Here is a 19736-nt window from a genome sequence, read left to right as displayed (position 1 = left end):
GGTCCTGTGTGGAGCCAGGGGTTGGACTTGATGATCCTTGTGGGTTCCTTCCAACTTGGGATTTTCTATGGTTCTGTGACTTTATGACCCAATAACAGTAACACAAAGCACAGCTGTAGCCTCCCCACAACAACACCTCACCTGAGAAATCCTCCCAGAGAACATGGCTGTGCTTGGGGGAGCGAGGATGCTGCAGGACCCCAGTTCTGCTTATTTCTGCATCAGTTCCACCTGGCTGAGCAAGGCCGCCCTCAGCAGTGGGAGCCAGCTCCCTGCAGCCCAGAGACCTGCTCATCGCCCCTGCAGGAACCCTGTCTCCTGCCCCAGCCACTGCCATGGGCTCCAGGGCCCCAGGATGGAGGTGGTGGCATGAGCCCACCGGCCTGTGAGAGATCCCCCCTCCGTCAGACCCACTGCAAGGCCATGTCTTGTGCCTTGGGGCACAGCGTGGGTGCTGGTGCCCTAAAACCAGTGGCAGCTTCATCCAGGGGGATGCGGAGCCAGGGGTTTGCCCCAGGTTGGGAACAGCATGCAGGGGCCCTGTGGCCTCAGGCTCAGGTGCTGCAGCGGAGGTGGGGTGGTCTTGTTCCAGAGTCCCAAGAAAAGGGCTGCGTGCCCTGCTGAGAGGTCCTGCCCACAGCCCAGGGACTCTGAATCCACTGGGAGGGATGGGGGCACGAAGTGGGGCACGTGCACACCCCCAAACAGAGAGGCCCCCAGGGCTGTGGGGTTGTATTCCAAGGCCACCATGACAGTGGCACTGGTGCCCCGCAGTCCCTGCAGCCTAGTCTGCACTGAGACACCCCCTCTTCCCCCCACTGCAAGACGGGGGCACAGCAGGGCCTGGGAAGCTGGGATGGAGCAGGATCAAACCCAGTGTGAAGCTGTGCCCATTCCCCTTTCTCAGACCACGTAGCCCTGGTTTGGCTGCAAACAACCTGTCCCCCTGTGTGGGTGCCCTGGGAACCCTCAGGGCTTGAGTGTCAGAGCACCAACGCGTAATGCCCCCCCATAAGCTGGTGTGCCCAGAGCACCAGTGGGTAATGCCCTCTCCCCCTCCCCCCTGGCTGCTTGTTCCTACACCGTATCCTGCCCCCAGGACCTGTTTCCAGCCTGGGTCCTTTTGTGTCACCCAGGCAGATCCCTCACCACAGCCTCCTGCCCCAGCCCAAGAGACTTGGGGCTCCGGCAGTGCTTGTGCAAGCTGAACCCTTCCCACAGCCCCACAGCCGCACCCAGCTGTCATCGTGCACACACACGGGAGACTCGTCCATAATTAGGCAATTAAGGATTAGGTGTTTTGGAGAAAGCGCACGCTGTAAAGACTTTGCACAAGTCTGAAAGCAGACCTGGGAGCATTCTTGGAGTACAAAGGTGCATGGGAAACCTCGCCGTGGTAAGAGATTGAACCTGATAAGAGGAGTTACGAGCCTGAGAAACACACTCGATTGCAGGGCGCTGAAGATGCCTGGTTATCTTTTCCTCCTCACTAAGTCAGATAAGCAAAGGACAAAGGACTTGGGATTGTGCAACCTGGGCTGCAGAGGCCTGGCCATGTTCTTGAGACGTTCCCAGGGCGGTGGCGGGAGGATGAGCTCAAGGCAAGGGGCACCTTCAGTTGCTGTAATCTCTGCATGCCACCATGGGAACAAACCCCACCAGTTCTGCACTCCAAAGCTGGTGGCCAGGCAGGAGCAAAGCTTTGCGTGGCCCCAGCATATGTCCCCACCGCAGCCTCTGCTCCCAACCCTGTGTGGCAGCTCTGCAGCCCCATCCCTGCCCCATCTGTAGGTAGAAGCGAGGAAGACTCCAGCACCCCACTGCACGGTGGGGGATGAGCTCCTGGTTGCTTGGTCTGAGCTGGGAAGCCCCCCAGCCCATGGGTGCAGGCCCTTAAAGACTGGTGTCCTTCCCTGCCCAAAACTGCAGAGCAGCTGGACACATGCAAGGTGTGTTGGCCGCCCCCACACGCCAGTTTTGGTGCTATGGACGAGGCAGCAGGGATGCATGGGATTCTCCACGAGTGTGAGAGCCGTTGTGGGACAGCACAGCACGGGGACTGCATGCCTTCCCACGTGCCAGTCAGACTGGCCTGATGCAAAGCCAAATGTTGCAGATCAGGGAAGCAGAGCATAAAAAAAGCAAATCCATCCTCAAGGTTTTAGACACAAAGTGTCCTGCGGTGCATCGGAGCACCAGGCTGAGGAAAGGGATCTGGCCAGTCCATGCCCACTGACATCCAGGTGCGGCACTGTGCTGGCTCAGCCCCGGCTGGAAGCTGCTGTGCTCCTTCCCTGCTCGCTGCAGTCATGCAGCTCTTCCTCTGCCTGCCTGCACACCCCACACAGCCCCCGCTGGAGCTGAGGGCTGGGGAGGAAACCCTGAGTTATGGCTCCAGGGTGGGAGGGACAAAGCAGACGCCCCAGCCCATCTGCTTGGAGCCCCACCAACCCCATGCCATCCTGCCCCACTGCGGGGGCACTTCACGGCTGCTCCTCCAGCAGCACATAGGGCTGCACATATCCTCCTGCACCTGCAGGTTTCATGGCTTGAGGAGAAGGAGGGGTGGTGCAGGTGTTGAGTACCAGCCCTGCCATGCTTTTGGCTCTCCAGGATGTTGCTTCAGGGTGTCCAAACCCCCTCCACTGCTCCTCCGCTTCTCTCCAGCCTGGAGTGGCAGTGAGGACACGTCCAGCAACCAGCATGGCGTGCAGCAGGAGCAAGGGCTTCCCAAGGCAGCAAGGGCTGGTGGGGTCAGACTGCTCCAATCTGCATGTGGGTGAGTTGGAGAGGGTTTTTAAGCAGAAATTGGCCAGAGGCTGTACAAAGACAATGCTGCGGGGTTGGCTCATTATGCGATTTTTCCTGGTAGAGCATCCAGTTGCTATCAGCTCTTCCCTCATGCAGCAGTGACACGTGGCAGCACACAAGCACCCGAGGAGACTGGCACACCTAGTTAGCAGCACAGCTCCAAGCAAAGCAGTAATGGTTGTTTTTGTGTTTTACAGAATATTTCAGATGGAATGGGGCAATTTTATGACGAAAGAAGCCTATTCTGTTTGTCAAATCCTAACCTGCTCTAGAGGGCTACATCCTTGCCTTTCCCAGGGACCAGATTTCATCTGGCAGAGTATCCCCAAGTGCCGGGGCGCCGTGCCAGCCAGTTATACCACACTGACTAAGCAAGAAGCTTCCCTTGGCTGGACGAGAGCCTGGGACACATCCCATCCACCTGGGTCATTCAGGAGCCCGCATGCTGCCAACAGCCTCCAGCCACATCACATCTTGCCTGTGCCACGTGGGGACCTATAGCACCGTCACCTCTTGCTCACCCATCCTCAGCCTGCTCCAGGCACACAGCCTGTCCCGTCTCCCCGTCCCCCCCCCCAGAAAAAAAAGCCATTCTGGGCACCCCATTGGGAAAAAGGCATCACTGGGCAAAGCTGTCTGGGCTTGAAACAGTTTCCAGCACTTCCATCAAAGCTCTTATGCAGGGAAAATATGGCTGTGTCAGGGAGAAGGTTCCCTACAACCTAGGTGCAAGGTTTCTTGCCAAGGCTTGGGGTGCTGGACAAGCATCTGCCCACAGTCCCGGGGGATAAATCTGAGCTGATGAGGCCCAGGCCAGAGCTGAGCCTGGGGGTGCACTGGGCCAGCCATGGGCAGAGCAGTTCCCCTTCACCCACTCCCACCAGATGGAAAATGCAATGGAGATTGGAAAACGATTGTTATTTTTCTCGTGAACTCTTGCTGTCTGGCCTGTCCCACTGCTGCCACTGTCCCCACCACCTGCCTGACTGTGGCACATCATCATCACATCCTTTCTCTGCTTCTCTTCCACAAAACTTGATACAAAGTGGGCCATTCCGGGGACAGCCTACTTCAGTTCAAGCTGATGCTCTCAGTCCAGCAGCCCCCAAGCAGAGTCTGAACAGAAACAGAAATCCCAGTGTGGCAAGACACAGGGAACCCCCTGGCAGTTCTGTGGGGTCCCCGCTCTAGGCTCGGTGAGATCCACACTTTGTGCCCACCTGGCTGCTCCCGGGCACAGACACAGCCCAGGTGAATCAGCTTTTGTTTTGCATCTCCAGTGCAGCAAAAGAGCAACCCCCCAAGGACGCTGTGGTGTTTTCTTTGCCACTGACTGCTCGGTGGTGAAGGATTCTCCTTGGCGTGGTTATGCCTGGCACGGTGCTCCTGCCTGGTGCAGCAGCACGGGTCCCTGCTGACCCCATCCCTCTGCAGCAGGGGAACCATGAGAGGCTGCATGGCCCAGGGGGGTGGGGGGGGTCTTGCAGACATGGTGTAAAGGCTGGAGCAGTGAAGGGGGGGCCCACAGAGGTGGTGTGGAGGAGCAGAGACGCTGTGTGAGCCCCCCCCCCCCAGTGCCATCAGTCCCTCCTGAAGGGGGATGGGGAAAACGCTCACACGGCTGAATGCAAACCACGGCATTGCTATTTCCCATGCTCCAGAACTGGCTGAACAGGCCTGGCTGGTCCCTGGGTACACACAAACAGCGAGTGCCCTCACCAGAGAAACCATGGAGAGGATGCCCTGGCCTTTCGGGTAGTGCAGCGCTCCCAGGCTGCCGGCGCCATGCGAAAAGTCGCCACGTCCCTCATCCTCCGAGCCACGTGTGTTGCCCCTGGCAAAGCTGCAGCCGCCCAGGAGCACACAGCGGCCCGTGCCTTGCCCAGCTTGAGAAGATGGGAAAACCGAGGCATGCTGCCGGGCAGTGCAAGGGTTGGCAGCAGAGCCAGGCTCGAGGGGTGCAGTGGGGTGAGCACACTTTTCCCAAGCATGCATCATGCCACCAAACCACGCTCCCCATGCCAGCAGCAGCACTGAACTCATTCTGCCTGCAGCCTGACCTAGTTTAACAGCTTCTGTGAAGGTGAGAAAGGCACTGTGTTGCACATCAGCAACCACTAACAGCGTGGAGGCATTTTGCAGCCCCAGCCGTGTTTCCCAAGTCAGGCAGCGATGGCCTCAGGCCAACACTTGAGCCACCACTGGCATCTCACCCACCCCACACCTTCCCATGCAAAACCCAGCCGTGCTCCTGCCGGGCAATGCAACTCTTCTGCAGGGGCTGCTGGGGGGCAATGTCTGTGCTCAGACGTGCACGAGCATGGCCAAGGAGGAGCCTGGGAGAGCTCAGCAGGTCCACATCTGTACCTGGCCGCAGCCTGGTACCGGGGTCCCTGTTCCCTATTGGAGGGACCCAGTCCGGGTGGGTGTGCGCAGCCCTGGGCCGGCTGCAGGACCCTGGTCTCTGACTGCCCCACCCAGCCCCCGCTGCCCGCACTCGTACTTGTGCCGCCGTCCCCCGCTGAGCGCTTGCTGCCCTCCACCAGCTGCCTCATCCTCTCCTTTGGGACCTTCAGGTACTTGTTGCAGTTGCACACCTGGGAAAAGAGGGAGGGGAGGTGGTGAGATGGTGGCCGGGACATCTACAGCCCAGGAAAGTGCCTCCAGCACACAGCCCCATCACTGGGCTCCCCCACTCACGTGCATGGGGAAACTGAGGCACAGCCTGTCCCACTGAGTGGGGGTGGCACAATGGAAGTGGACAAAAGCTTTGGGGTGTACAAGCCACAAATCCTCCATCCCAGAGGTTCCGTATCTTTAAGCAGGGCAAAGCCACCCCTGTCCTACATGATGCCTGAAAACACCAGAAACTGAGGTTTGCCTTGAAACATCAAGCAGACACCCAAAGGCTGGGCTGCGGGTTCATAACTTGTTCTCTCGCATCTCACTAAAGCTTTGAAGGATGGCTGCGGACCCCGAGATGTGTCGAGGTCTCAGCTTGCCCTCTTCGCCCACCTGGGCTGTGGCCGCAGCCAGGCCCATGTGCCGCCCGACTCCTGGTTTACCTTGGGAGGCTCCAACCATCCGGCCAGGGTTGTCCCCACCAGGCTTCTCGGGCAGAGCTTGGGGTACAGCTGGCAGCCAGATGTGCTCGGCCTCCCCTTACCCTCCCTGAGAGCATTTTAAGGCAGTGGAAACCAGCGGGATGATTGCTGGGATGTGCTGCAACACCTTTTGTTTGCTATTTGTTTTAAGGGGCTGTTTTTTGCTTGCGGAGCATTTTGGGCATGCTGCACGCAAGGAAAGCAGTGAGACAGGTGCATAACTTCACCAACCAGAACAAGTTCCCTGCCTGGGGGTTTGCTCCAAAGCCTGTTGAAACCAGAAAAACTTTCCACCGCCTGAGCGGGCACCGGCGCGGGCCCTCGGCAGCTCTGCGTGTTTGTGGTGTGTTGGCTGGAACAGCGCTAGGGTCACGGGGAGGTGCAAAGATGCCCCTGCTTCCCACACACTGCCTCAGTAAGGGTGATTTGTTTGAAAATGAGCTCGCCACGATGTCCCGGCAGCTCTGCCCCGCAGCAGGAGGAGGGATTTCTACCTGCAGCCTCTGCAGCACCTGCTAAACCAACACTCAGTCTCCAGCCTGGGCTACGAAAAGATGCCAGGCTCTGGTCCTTGAAGGCAGAGCCTGAGGCAGGCACGGCCCCGCTGCAGCTGCGCCGTGGGGGCCACATATCCCAGCTGCGTCCTCCCAGCCCTGCGTGGCGTCAGCTCAGCAGAGCTTCTGCCCCTTCCCTGCTGCCTCCACGGCAGCAGCGTGGCCCCAGCACTCTCCTTGCCTGGCAGAGGAAAGCATTTGCAGCCCCCTGGGCCCTGCTGGGGATGGAGAAGAGGAGGAGAGGGGGTGCCTGGACGGGCTGAAGGCAGCAGGCCAGCCTGCCTGCATGTTATGCTGCTTGGTGCTCAAAGCCTGAACCCCTGCTCCAGCCTGGCAGAGCAGCAGCATGGCCAAGACACATGGAGACGGATGTGGTGCTGTTTCGAAAGCACCCAAGTGACTTGGGAGCCTCTGCATCACTCCCAAAAGCGAATTTTGCAAAACTCCCCTCATTTTCATGACTGTAAGCACCAGGCATCTCCTGCTTTTTCTAATGTGGTTCAGATGCTTGCACCCTTCTCCTGCTCCCCAGTCCTGCTTTTTCTCACTCACTCTGGGAGAGCAGCAGATGCTGATGCACCCGAAGGACCCCTGTCCTGGAGCAGCATGTGGCCCCAGCCTGCCCGGCTTCATGCCGAAACCAGGCGCCCTCTGGGCTGTCACGTTAAAAGCCATGTACCCAGAGGAAGTGAAACTGTGTGAAACCCCAGGAAAGCAGAAAGAAGACCTCAGCTGAGAGAACCTCAGTTGAGAGAAGCTCAGCTGAGGGGCCAGATCAGCATTTTGAGTTATCAGATCATAAAGCAGATGTCACTTTGAATTTCACTGCCAACATCACACGAGGGAAGGTGACATGATAACAGGTGGAGGCTGCCCGATACCATCTGATCTGATCTTAGGCTTTGACTGCCTGGACTAGGCAGAGCTGGAGAACTCACGGCTCGCATTCATTCCTCTGCCTCCTGCCTCCCCTCTTCCTTCTCCAGCTCTGCCCTGGCTCAGCTGTGCCTGTGAGCCATCCCTTGAAAGATGGAAGATAAAAAGGGAAGAGGGGCATGGGTGGATCCAGGGATGGGCAGAGAAGGGAGAGACAGACCAAGTCCTTTTTCTTGAACAAGTGTCACCTGCTGCCCTGGGACTGCACAGCCTCAGAGCTGCTGCACAGTGGAGCTGACCTGATGCTGATGCTGCAGGACAGGACCATCCCTCTGGGGCTCGAGGAGTCCCCAGCCTGCACAGGCCAGACCTGCAGGGCTGCCTCAACACCGGAGCTGTCCTGCTGCAGCCTCTGGCTTCAGGAGTTTTGGCTGCAGCTCCCACCTGCTCTGTGCTTCTGCTCTGCATTGCCTTGTCCCTGCTCCCTGAGGTCTGCTGTTGCCTTGCCACACCAAGTGCAGTGCAGGAGAAGCTGCTTTCATACACTGCTGCTCTCTGGGGTGCTTCCTTCCCTGTGATGGGATTCCCAGGTGACACTGAAAAAGGGAGCAACTAGTTCTGCCTCTCCAGAGCCACCCAAAGTCTTTGTGTGGCTGCAAGGGGCCAGGACATGCGAGGGTGGCCGGGTGCTGGTGCATGCAGCCTATGATTGCAATGTGGGCACGCTGGGCACGGGGCACGGGGCCCTCATTCCCTCAGGTGCCCAGGGTGACCTCAGGCAAATTTCTCTGCTTTCCTGAAATCCGGTGTCCTTGCAACCCAGGTGCAATCCACCCCTCAGAGCCACGTACACCTTGACTGCCTAGCGTGGCCGTGCATTTCACACTTGCTTGGGGCTCCTGGATGCTCTGCTATGAAGCTCCGTGCCTCTTGCCATCTCCAAAGCCTCCGGGCCTTCACCACCCTCAGCTTCCCAAGGCACAGGGCAGGCTCCAGAGCTTGATAAGCCACTTAGCAGCAGTGCCAATTAGCTGTAATAAAAATTGCAGTTAATTTTTTTTAATGCCTTGCCAAAATGAGACAGTAGAAATGAAGGGAGCAGGGCAGTCTGCCACCTAGATAATGCCAGGCTGACTGGGTGCCATGCAGGGGCTGGTGATGGCCTTAGGCTTGGTGCGGTTCCTGCATCCCAGCTTCACCACACGGGGGTTTGGAGTAGTTTCTGTGAGTGGCTGGTGCACAGGACAGCAGGGGAGAGCCTCTGTGATGGGTTTTTCCTCCTTGGTTTGGTCTCCCCAGACCCATTGTGGCACGATTAGCCATTGCCCCAAGCAGCAGTGCACACATACAAACAAAACTCTTCACGGAGGTGAGACAGCAGGGCACTGGCAGCACCCGAGGATGCTGTTGGGGTGTGAGCTGGGGCGACACTGCAGCAGGAAGGGACACTGCATCTCCACCCCACAGCTTGGGGCACCTGAAGCGAAGGGGCGAGTTCAGCCCAGGAGAAGGGGGCTGGATGGCTGCAGCCCCCACAGTCCCCACAGGGTCTGACAGCCCCCATGCTCTGTCACACAGAGGGTGCCTGTCTCCACGGGTGCCCGGGGGCCATGTGTCCCGGCACAGCCCGCGAGCACACCTCCGAGGAGGAGCAGCTAGTGCTTTCTCACGCTAGGGCAGCCCTTGCCAGCACACGCTTAGTCACTGGTAAATCCCAGCCGAGATCTGCTCTGCCCGCTGTGAAACGGATCTTGGCTGCACCCCTGCTGAAGCAATCCCGGCGCTCGGGAGCCATGGCGGGTGCGCTTTCCCACGGCAGACCGGCTTCTAGCGCCTCGTGTGAATCAGCCCTGTCGCAGGCAGCGTGAGCGGGGCCAGTGCTGGGTGCCCGGTGTGGTGCACGTGCAGGTGCCTGGGCACTGGTGCTGCTGGTGCCAGCTGGGCAGAGCTGGGCACGCACTTCCTGGCTCCCGTTGCTGCACCATGGCTCGGCCGCCCATTCAGCTCCGTGCCAAACACAGGCTTTTTTGGAGGGCAGGGATGGCTGCGATCTGCCTCTGCTTTGCTCGCTGTGTCCATGTCAAGGGTGAGGAGTGGATCTGCTCCATCTCAGCTCAACCGGTTGTCTCCACTATGGTCCGTCACTGTTGTCCCCTCTCCCTGCTCCCATCTGCCCACTGGAGCTGTACCCTGGTGCAGGCACCATCACCTCCACAGCTCCTGCCCCGCTGTCCCAGCATCTGCTGCGCCCACAGAAAGTTCCCCCCCACCCCGCCCCAAGAGCTTTGACACCAAGAGCCACTACCAAGAACTATGACATGGGGAGAAGGGGTGATGCCAGCGGCCCCGGACCAAGAAGACATCCCAGCGAGTCAGTGCTGACGGATCCCTGTGCTGGGTCAGCCGCAGCCCCAGCAGCGTGAGCTGCCCTGGCTCCCCCTAGCTCTCCCTGCCTTCACAGGACAAGGAGGACAAGGCAGCGAGATGCCTTTTGCAATGCTGGGTTGTCCGGTGGCTTTTTTGTTTAGGGCAAGATCCCTGCCTCTCCCACCCCCTGGGGGGATTTCACTGGCAGTGACGCACAAACTCAAGGGACTGGATGCTCCAGCCTGGAGCTCCTGGGCCATCTCAGCTTCCTGTCCCCACTCCGGGCCTCCACCTTTTCCTTAAGCTCAAAGATAACCCAGGTCCAACAGACAACAGGAACCAAACTTTCTGGGACTCCAGAAAGACCCTGAGAGCCAGTGTGAGCTTGGCTGAAGAGGCAGGCTTGAGGCCAGCTGGAAGATCAGAGGCTGGTGCCCAGCAACTGGAAGGTGTGGTGCAGGCTGGAGTGGAGCCAGTCTTGTTCGTTCCTTTGATATCCTTGAACGCTGCATCACTCAAGTGCTCTGAGAGTTACCCTGCTGGTGCTGAGCTTTGCCCAGAAGAATTGGCCCCAAAACAATCTCCAGGCCTGCAGGGCTTCTCCCATTCACCCTGCTGACACACGGCACCAGGCCAGTGTCACTCACCAGTGCTGAAGGCTCTTTTCAATACTGGTTTTGCCGGTGAGATGCAACTCTCTTTGCCTGGAGAGCTTCTAGCTTAGGAAATTCTCAATATATCAACATCAGCTGTAAAGGACAACACTGGTAGTGCCCGGAGTGAACTCTCTGGGGCAACTGGGGGCAGCTCATGTCAAGACAATTCCCTGGGCGTCTTCTGCTCACCATATCACAGGACTACTCAACAGCCACCTGCAGTGATATCTCTTTTCCTACTCACCGCCTACCCTCTTCCCTTCCTTTCTTTCCCTCTCTCTGAGATGGATATCATGTGGTGAAAGGGCCACTCCTCCGGATGGAGGTTGCAACTCTCATTCTGGTTGTGAAACCAGAGTCCTTAAGTAAAGTTTCTTTCAGGGACATATTGAGAAAAGAAAACTCGCCATAATGGGCATGCAGGTTGCCCAGGCCCAGCCAGCTCTCAGCAGCACAGGTTGCTCACGTGCGGCCTCCAAGCCCTGCTACACAGACAGGTCTGCCTCTTTGGGACCCCCTGCCCATGACCCAAAGCAGGGAGGGCCCAGAAAGGAGGGAGATGGTGGGAAGGACAGTAAAAGAAAATCAGTAACAAGCACTGGCAAATTCCAAGCAGGAATTCCGAGTCAGGTTTTGTTATCTCCTGCTCATGTGCAGGAGATAATCCATGTATCTTCTCATGCTTTTCACAAGTCTCCAGCTTCTTCTTGCTGCAGCCACAGCTTTGACCTTCAGACACTCTCTTCCTCCTCTCCCAAACCTGGGGGCTGGATTCCCCTCTGACCTGCAGCATCTCCAAGGCCCATGCATAAAGTGTGTAAATCTCAGCAATCCGACCTGGAGGTACTCCCCACACCCCTGCAGGTGCAAAGGCCACCTCCAGGCACAGCATGATCCAGGCCCTTGGGACAGCTGCACCTCCCAGAGGGGCTTCAGAAAGCAGTGGGCTGGGCTGCTTCCCTTCCCTTTTGTGCCAAGAGCTTTTCTTATTGACCTCATTAGCAGCACCCGGGAATCTTAGCGGTGCATGTTGCTGCTCCTGCTCCGGTACAGATGGCCTAACGCCTTGCCTTGAGTGCCAGCAAACCCACTGAAGCAGCAGAGCTGGCGCGGGAGTGTGAGCCCAGTGCTCTGGGGGAGCGGTTGCTTTCAGTGCACCAGTCTTCTTCAGCCTCCATTGAAACCCGAGCAGCCCCAGCTGCCAGCAAAGCAGCAAGAGCCATGCCAGGAGATGAACCATGATGGCCACGTGGGACTGCAGCCTCAGCATCATTCAACAGTACTGGTATGGCCCTGTGAGCTAAGTGACGGGCTGCCAGTGGAAACACGGGGCTGCCGGTGGGTCCCTGGGATCACACAGGGGCATTTTGGTTCACAAAGAGGGAAGGGCTCTGTTTATTGAATCATTAACATCACTTCCCTCATCGCCAGCCAGGTACTCTGAGAGGTCTCTTAGGCAAGTGCTGACCTAGCCCAACCCTGCTAAGCTGGTAAGATGACATGGGATCCCATGCCAGCCTGGTATGGCGTTCCCACTGCTTTCTCTGCTCCCGCTTTGCTATTAGTCATCTGTTTCTGGAAGGTTTCTCATGCATAATAAAGTGTTTCAACACTTGCATAAGCCAGCTCTTCTCATCAGGAGTGACCCGCTGCATTTCCCAATGTTTTCCCTAGGCAGTCCTTCTGAGTGCCATGAAATACAGAGTTAAAACACGAAGTTTTCTATCCCCCTTGGAGGCAAAAGGTGTGGGAAATCGAACAGATAAGAATGCCTTTAATTAGTATCATTTGCATAAGCTCTGGGAAAGGCTCACCTGACAGCTAGAAGGGCCTCATTTGTCTGGGAGCACAAAACAAGAACCACGGGCACTGAAACGGGCAGATTAGCGGAGCTGACAAGATTGGGGAGATAGCACCAATGGAGGTCAGCCCTGGGGAGAGGAAAAGTGGCCAGGGCTGACGCAGCCCTGGCAGGCACCACTCCAGTGGGGTGCCCCTGTTGAGTCTCCCTTTTTGGGGCAGCCCCCTCTCTCATCCCAACGAGAGCAGGACATGCCTCTGGATGGTGGGGGTCTTTCAGCTCCCCCAGAGAAGGAGAGGGAAGCTCCCCTCCAGTGGAGAAGCACAAACAAGTCCCCAGGTGATACAGGGAAGATGAGAGAGTGGGCTCAGCATCCAGCAGGGATGGGGCCAGGGTTTTGCCTGCAGCGCCCTGATCCCTCCAGCTCTGCCCTGAGCTCCCAGGCGCCTCGGCATAGGAGCCATATCAGAATCATAGTATCATTAAGGTTGGAAAAGACTTCCAAGATCATCTGGTCCAACCATCCCCCTACCCCCTACACATCTCCCTGTGTATGCTCACCCCTTCCTTCACACAAGCGTGTGCTCCTTTTGGACCTGAGGTGCCCTCTGCATTGGCTGAGCATCAGAGGGGCTGTCCCCGCAGTGGCAGCAGCTCTGGGTGCCATGCTGTGTTGTTCCACGCCATGCTGTGCCATACTGTGCCATGCCGTGCCGTGCCAGCTGCAGCGCCTACCCATCGGACATGCTCACTCCTCTCTGCGCACACGTGCTCACAGCTGCAGGTCCCTAACCACAAACCCCATCCCGCTGCTGCTTCGCCATCGCACTGCCTGGGGTAGTCAGCACTGCACTGTGGGCGACTAATCGTCAGCGACACCAAAAGCCCTTTTCCGTACCTCAAGGCCTTTGCAGTGATGAGAATCTTACCCGACATTGCACCTAAACCCACATGCAAAGCTGAATTTCCCAGGGGAAAAAAAAAAAGTAAGATGCTCAACCCCTCACTAATGCTGTGTACACTCATATGCACACCCCCCTCCCCCCCCAGGTCCCTCCATCTCTTGCAGCTGCATCTCAGCTGTCTCAAGTCTCCTTTGCTTATTTTTCCTCCTCACTAGATGGGGGCTGAGCCCCTCTGAAAAGCTTGAGCTGCAGCAGCACCCTTGACCCAACCTTAACCGTAGCCGTAAGCCCTGTTTATACAGCATCCAGCACAATGGGGTGCTGCTCTGGGACAGGCTCCTAGGGGTTACAAGAAGTTTAATAACAAAGCCAAACCAGTAATAACCGCCTTATAATGAGGCTGCTCGGCATCCCCAATGCCTTTATTTCAGGGTGAGCTCCACGCCAGGAGCTCCTGGGGCCAGCAGGCAAGCCATTCCTTCCCACCCTCGCCCTGCCCGACCGCTGGTGCCTCAGTTCCTCCAGCCCTATGCCAGCATGCTGCCTTCTGCCTGCATAAATGAAATTCCCTGCTTTATAGCCACCTCTGGGCGAGGGTGAGCCCCTCCTGAGTGTGCAAATGTGCATCCCGCAGCCATCAGATCCAAGGAGCATACCTCCTGTAGGTCCGGTTCTGAGCCATCCCAAGAGAGGCTGTGCCATAGCAGGAGAAGGGTTAAGTTGCCCAGCTCTCCACAGTGCAGATAATTGCTGCTCCTCTCACCAAGCTACAGAGTTTTGTCTAGTTGCATATGAGATCTCAGCTCTTGGCCTGAGGATGTTCAAGGCTGGTGGATGCGAGTGCTGGAAAAAAGCAACCCAACTCAAGCTCTCAGATTGCCTGAGCTCTGGACACAGGGCAAGGGTCCTGTCCCACCAGCTCATATTAGAAAGGATCTCAACTGAAATCTAAAATACAGGTGGAAATCCGTCTAAAAGTAAAAGAAGGTCCTCTAGACCTTCAGGAGCATTTGATTTTGGCACCAGGAGCGAGTCCCGGAGATACATTTTCTGACAATGAAAGTCAGAGCCTTGAAAATGCAAAGGACAAAAGCTCTTTCTACAGACAAGACCACCACTCAGACCACTAACGGTCACTCACAGCACTGCTGTTAGTTACCCGACTGCACACTGGCCCTATTGGAGTCTGTTTTCTGCCTGATTCAGGTGCCACAAAAACTTAACACTGCAACCAGAGGCCTTGCTGTGTCTCTGCACCCTCCTCCCGGGGTAGCGTTTCACACAGTTGGATGTGCAGCCATCCTCAAGGCTCTGTCCTGTTCTCCAGGTGCTAGGCAAGCTTTAGGAAATTCTATTTATTATGTATTAAGGCAACAGCTACCCTTCTTCCTGCTTGTCCTGGCTTCCCCTGGCAGCTGTCCCTCCTCTGCACAGCTGGGCTCATGGGGTCATCTGAATAACATTGCCAGAGGGTTTCTCTCCATACTCCACACTGAGCCCTCCAAGTCATGTCTGTCTAAAATCCATGCCCCAGAAAGGTCTCTGTTTTTCTCCAGAGCAGTTTTCAACCCTGTGCAAGGGGCTGAGGCCACCCTGGGCCAGGTGCTCCATTGCTCCTCTCCTCTGTGGCCAGCTGGCTCACAACCTCCCCACCTCACCCACTCCCTGCTGCCTCCCACGGGCCCCTGGGATGGGTGCAGCAGCCAAGGCAGAGCTGGGTGGTGATGGTGGTGGCCGCGGAAGCTGGGCTCACGTTTCAGCTTCTATTTTTATCTGGGAACCAAAGCCTGCCCATGGTGCAATCTGGAGGCCCCCGAGGGACGCGCTGCCTCCCCACCTGGCCAGATACCATCAGCTCGCTACCTGCCTTCCCTGTCAGTGTGCCAAACCTCCTGGGAGAGGGCAGCATCTTCCGAGGCACCCAGGCATCTCCTTCCATGGTGGGGGCAGGGGCTGGCACTCAACACCAGGGGCATCTCATCACACCCAAACGCCCGGGGGCACCAGGGCAGCTCGTGCCCACACTCACCCCACCACCAGCAGTGCTAGCGGTGAGATGCATGTGTCCCTGTTCAAGCTTGGCCACATCGCCATGCTGTGCACCTCCACAGGACAGCGCTGGCCCAAGAGGGCCACGATTCACCCCCTGCCCAGAAGCTGTGGTTGAAAGGCAGAGGGATGAGCTTGGTCTGGAAAGGTAATAGGGCAGCGACCAGTGGCAGCATCATGGCGAGGAGCCAGGAGCAGGGTGACAGCAGCCACCCCAAACAGCCCACCCGGTCACTGGCTCAGCACACGCCTGTGACTCTGCCATCCCACTGCACGGCTCGGAACACCAGCACGGAGCTGGGACCTGTGACTGCAGCACTGCGACAGATCTGTAGGTTTTTGTTTAAAGAGCAACAAAACAGATTTAGCCAACATGGCTGCAGAAAAATGGAACATTCAGCATCTCGAGCCTGAGGAGCTTGCTCAGCTTGCAGGCTGTGCCAGGCAGGGACCCAAGCCAGGACCCGGGTGCCTCAACCTAGGAGCAGTCTCCCTGACACAGGAACACCATTTTGGAATGGCGTTACAACGCTGACAGCATCAGGGCACAGCCCACAGCCTCCACGATGGGCACCAGCGGACTGAGACCCCTTCCTCCCCCAGCCGGCAGCAGTGCCTGCTGCTTTAATTGGGGCGAGAATAGAAGCTGCAGCAGAAAACGGGAATTAAAAAAAAAAAAAAAAAAAAGCGTGAGAAAGGAAATCTGAGCAAGGCCTGGAGCAATCTAACCAATCCAGCGGAAACAATAGCCCAGGAAGAAAAACCAGTTCCTACACATAAGGTAGAATAGGCTGGGAACGGCTGGAGGAGGGGACGGGAAGGCTAACCCCGTGCGCTCCCAGCTTGCAAAACAACCCAGGCTTCAGAGCCTGTGGGCTGCCAGGGCTGCGCTGCCCTTCCCGCAGCGCCCAGGCAGCACGGGGAGACGCAGCCCCAGTGTCTGGGACCCTGCGGGGCTGTATCCTGCACCGTGCGGCTCCGGGTGAGGGCGAGAGGGGCTGCTCCCAGCCGGGTCTGCAGCCTGGAATAGCGGGGTTGGTGGGAAAACCCCAGTCCTTCACCGGGCCATCTCGTACCCACGGGGCGGGACAGAGCAACTCACGACATCACTCCTCCAGCTCGTGTTTGGCAGGGCTCAGCCCAGACTCTCGGTTTAACCCAGCTGGGATTAGCACCCAGTCTGAGATTAGCCCCGAGGATGGGATTAGCCCCAAGGCAGGCTCACCCCGGCCTGGGCTCACCCCAAACCTGGGCTCAGCCCAGCCAGCAGCAGGTCCTGGACAGGTCCCCGGCAGGCAGCGGGCGCTGCTGTGCCGCAGGGGTTCGGGTGTCCCCGGGGGGTGGGAAGCTGTTCCTTACACCTGCCCATGGGGCAGCACAGACCTGCCTGGGCACCACACCGCAAACACGGCCCTTTGGGGAAGGAGCAGGGATGCAGCTTCCTTCCCTCCTCCCCGTGTCCCATGGCGCAGGGCAGGCAGGATGAGTGGTTGCTGATGAAAACCTACAGGGACACAGATGAAGGATGCAGGCAACTCGCTGCTAGGGCAACCTGTCCGTCTGTCCCTCCCAGCCGGCCTGGCTCATGCCCACCCTCGCTACCAGCCCAGCTCGGCAGCCCGGCAGGCAGGAGGGCAGGCAGAGCAGCTCCAGCACGGGCCAGGCCTGTCCCCTGCTCTGACACAGCTGGGGGGGATGGATGCGGCCCCCTGCAGCCTGGTTGGGAGCCCCTGACCAAGACCACAGATGGGCTGGATGGTTCCTATTTTGAAGCAGAAGCTTAATGGCTGTAATAACAAACCCACCATCAGGACCTGCACTGAACTGCAGGCACTTCCTTGCACCTGAGGATTTCTGTTCTCCACAGCCCTGCTGCTCCGCAGGACCACAGGCCTCTCTCCCAGCCGGCCGCACTGGGTCCGTCCTCCTGGTCCTGCACCTCGGAGCCCTGCTGGGGATGCAGGGCCCATTCCCAGCCTGTGCTCCACGCACCGTGTGTTGAGCAGTCCCCATCCCATTGAGCTCCAGTAGCCTCATGAGGCAGCGGTGCTCTCAGCCTGCCCTGGGACTTGGCCTTGTTTGGCGCACACAGGAGGAGCCAAAGAGAGCAAGGGCAAAGCCGTTCCCAGCACATTTTTCTGCTTTGACACACTTGCAAGCCCTCTCAGTCTGCAGCTGGGTTCCCAGCACGCCGTCTTGCCTTTCCAGCCTGCTCCCCTCAGCGAGCAGCGCATGGGGCCCTGGATTCCCCAAATATCTGGCAGGGAGCAGCACAGGACAACTGCACAGGGCAGGCAGAGGTTCTCGGCTCAAGATGCAGGCAGGGCTGTCTGCGTGGCCTGGGGCTGCCCCGGGTCCCTGCGCTGAACCAGACCTCGCAGCTGGTTCAGGATCAGCTCTGCGGGTTGGGAGCCCATAAAAATCAGCTGTGGTGCAAGTGCACAGGACGTGTGTTGTGATGAGCCCCGGACACCCGACAGGCAAAGCCAGCCATTAGTTTAACAATGAAATAAAGATCCTAAGGCAGAGATACCACATTTGCAACACCGTGGGGCCCCTTGGGCAGCTTGCCAGCAGCCTGGTGGAGTCACGCACTTTGCATCTCGTTTTGCACGATTCCGTCCACAAGGTCCAGGCAAAGAATAAACCCTGCCAGGCTTGGTGCATGCATGGCCCGGAGCCGCTCATGGGTGTGCAACCCATGTGGTGGTGAAGCTGGGGCTCCTCTCCCTGAGCACGGCCCCTTACAGCAAGGCAGGACCATGGGTAGAAGGACCAACCCCCTGATGGAGCCTTTGCCTTCTGCTTCCATTGCTTCCAACCTGGTACCCCCCAGTCTGGTCCCCCAGCACCGGGCCATGGATCTCCCCCCACGGCTGGGGCTGTGCAGCCAGCCAGGGAGAGGTCATGGCACCCAGTGCCTGGCACCCAGCACCCTGCACCTTGCGCCCAGCACCTCGCACCCAGCTCAGGGCTGCTCCCTTGTGTGCAGCCTGGGACAGCCCCAGCTGCAGGAACCCTGCTACAGGGGCAAAGCCCTGCGAGTCCTTCTAGCATTCCTGACAGCTCTCTCCTCTCAGAGCCAAGTCCATCCAGTCCTTTTGATTCTTTCTCTTTTTAGGAATGGAATGGAATGGAATGGAATGGAATGGAATGGAATGGAATGGAATGGAATGGAATGGAATAGAATAGAATAGAATAGAATAGAATAGAATAGAATAGAATAGAATAGAATAGAATAGAATAGAATAGAATAGAATAGAATAGAATAGAATAGAATAGAATAGAATAGAATAGAATAGAATAGAATAGAATAGAATAGAATAGAATAGAATAGAATAGAATAGAATAGAATAGGAATAGGATGGGGTAGGATAGGATATGGGTAGGATAGGATAGGATAGGACAGGACAGGATACAGTTGAATAGTTTGGTTGGAAGGAACCTCCAAAGATCATCTAGCCCAAGTGCCTGACCAGTTCAGGGCTAACCAAAAGTTAAAGTATGTTATTAAGGGCACTATCCAAATGCCTTGAACACTGACAGGCATGGGGTATCAACCACTGTGCTAACAAGCCTGTTCCAGTGTCTGATCACCTTCACAGTAAAGAAATTTTTGCTTATGTCCAGTCTGAACCTCCCCTGGCACAGCTTTGTGCTGTTCCTGCACCTCCTGTCAACAGTTACCAGGGAGCAGAGACCAGCACCTCCTTTTCCACTTCCCCTTTTTTTTCCCAACCAAATGATTTGCTTCATTTTTTTTACTTCTGAGGAACATTCCAGCAGGCGGCAGCCTGCCAGCAGCCCTATAATAGCAAATGCAAACCTGTGCCCCATGATCAGCCCTGTATCAGAAAAGCTCTTAAGGAGGCCCATTTCTGTTGCACTCAGTGAAGGTGATAAGAAAATGAGCTGAGCTTGGGCAGCTTCTCAGCTGGTCGCTGCAGAGACCTCGGTGCAGACCGTGGTCCAGCTCAGAGCTCCTGCCCCGCAGTCCCTGCAGCCAGGGCTCTGCTCACTTGCATGAGATGGCCAGAAACTCAACATCCAGCCCAAACTGCAGCCCAGCAGATGACGGGAGGTTGCAGCACCGCAGTGGAAAGCACACCCGCACGCAGGTGGAAAATGGTTAGAGGAGAAACAAACGCATGAAAGCAGATTTGACATTTTGCAGAACAGAAGGGGAAGGAGCAATGCTGGGGATGGAGGGGAAATAACCTAACACCGGCCTCCCACTGGTGGAGGAGGTTTCTATTCTGCCTCTCAGCTCTGTGTGATGTTTCGCAGCTCAGCCTGAGTGTGTTTGTTGCAGCCAAGCACCCCCTGCTCCCAACGAGGCAGCGATGCTGCTCCATGACGATGCGATGGCACCACTCCTGCAGCAGCTGCCTGCCCTGGCCAGCCTTGCAGCACTGCTGTGCTCTGCACGAGCACAAGTGCTCCTCCAGCCTAGCTCCTCCACTGGGCCAAGGACAGGGATTGCCCTGTCCTCATCGGGCAACCTCTGGCAGCAGCTGGCAAGCCTTGGGCAGAGCCTGCCTGTCCCAGCACTGTGATTCCTCCCCTCGAGCTGGCCTGGTGTGCGCTACTGTGCTCTAGAAACCATCGCCACC

At 57.4% G+C, this 19736-nt stretch overlaps 1 protein-coding gene across 23 annotated transcripts in view; it reads right to left on the bottom strand.

Moving 5' to 3' along the window:
* Positions 1 to 19736, bottom strand: part of EXD3 (exonuclease 3'-5' domain containing 3) — a 300821-nt gene that overhangs the window by 8075 nt on the left and 273010 nt on the right. For 22 of the 23 annotated variants that reach the window (XR_010826103.1, XM_066980892.1, XM_066980900.1 and 19 more), the window contains one exon: positions 5315 to 5408. The exons of the other annotated variant lie outside the window; for it this stretch is intronic. Coding sequence is in view for 21 of the 22 variants with exons in the window: in XM_066980892.1 (XP_066836993.1) it covers positions 5315 to 5408 (94 nt within the window). In the remaining variant the exon portion in view is untranslated. The remainder of the gene's footprint in view (positions 1 to 5314; positions 5409 to 19736) is intronic. 23 annotated transcript variants of the gene reach the window in all.

Source organism: Anser cygnoides, chromosome 20 (assembly GCF_040182565.1).
Source record: "Anser cygnoides isolate HZ-2024a breed goose chromosome 20, Taihu_goose_T2T_genome, whole genome shotgun sequence".
Taxonomy (NCBI): Eukaryota; Metazoa; Chordata; class Aves; order Anseriformes; family Anatidae; genus Anser; species Anser cygnoides.
Note: the sequence above shows the minus strand (reverse complement) of the source record. Positions and strands in the feature narration are given on the sequence as shown.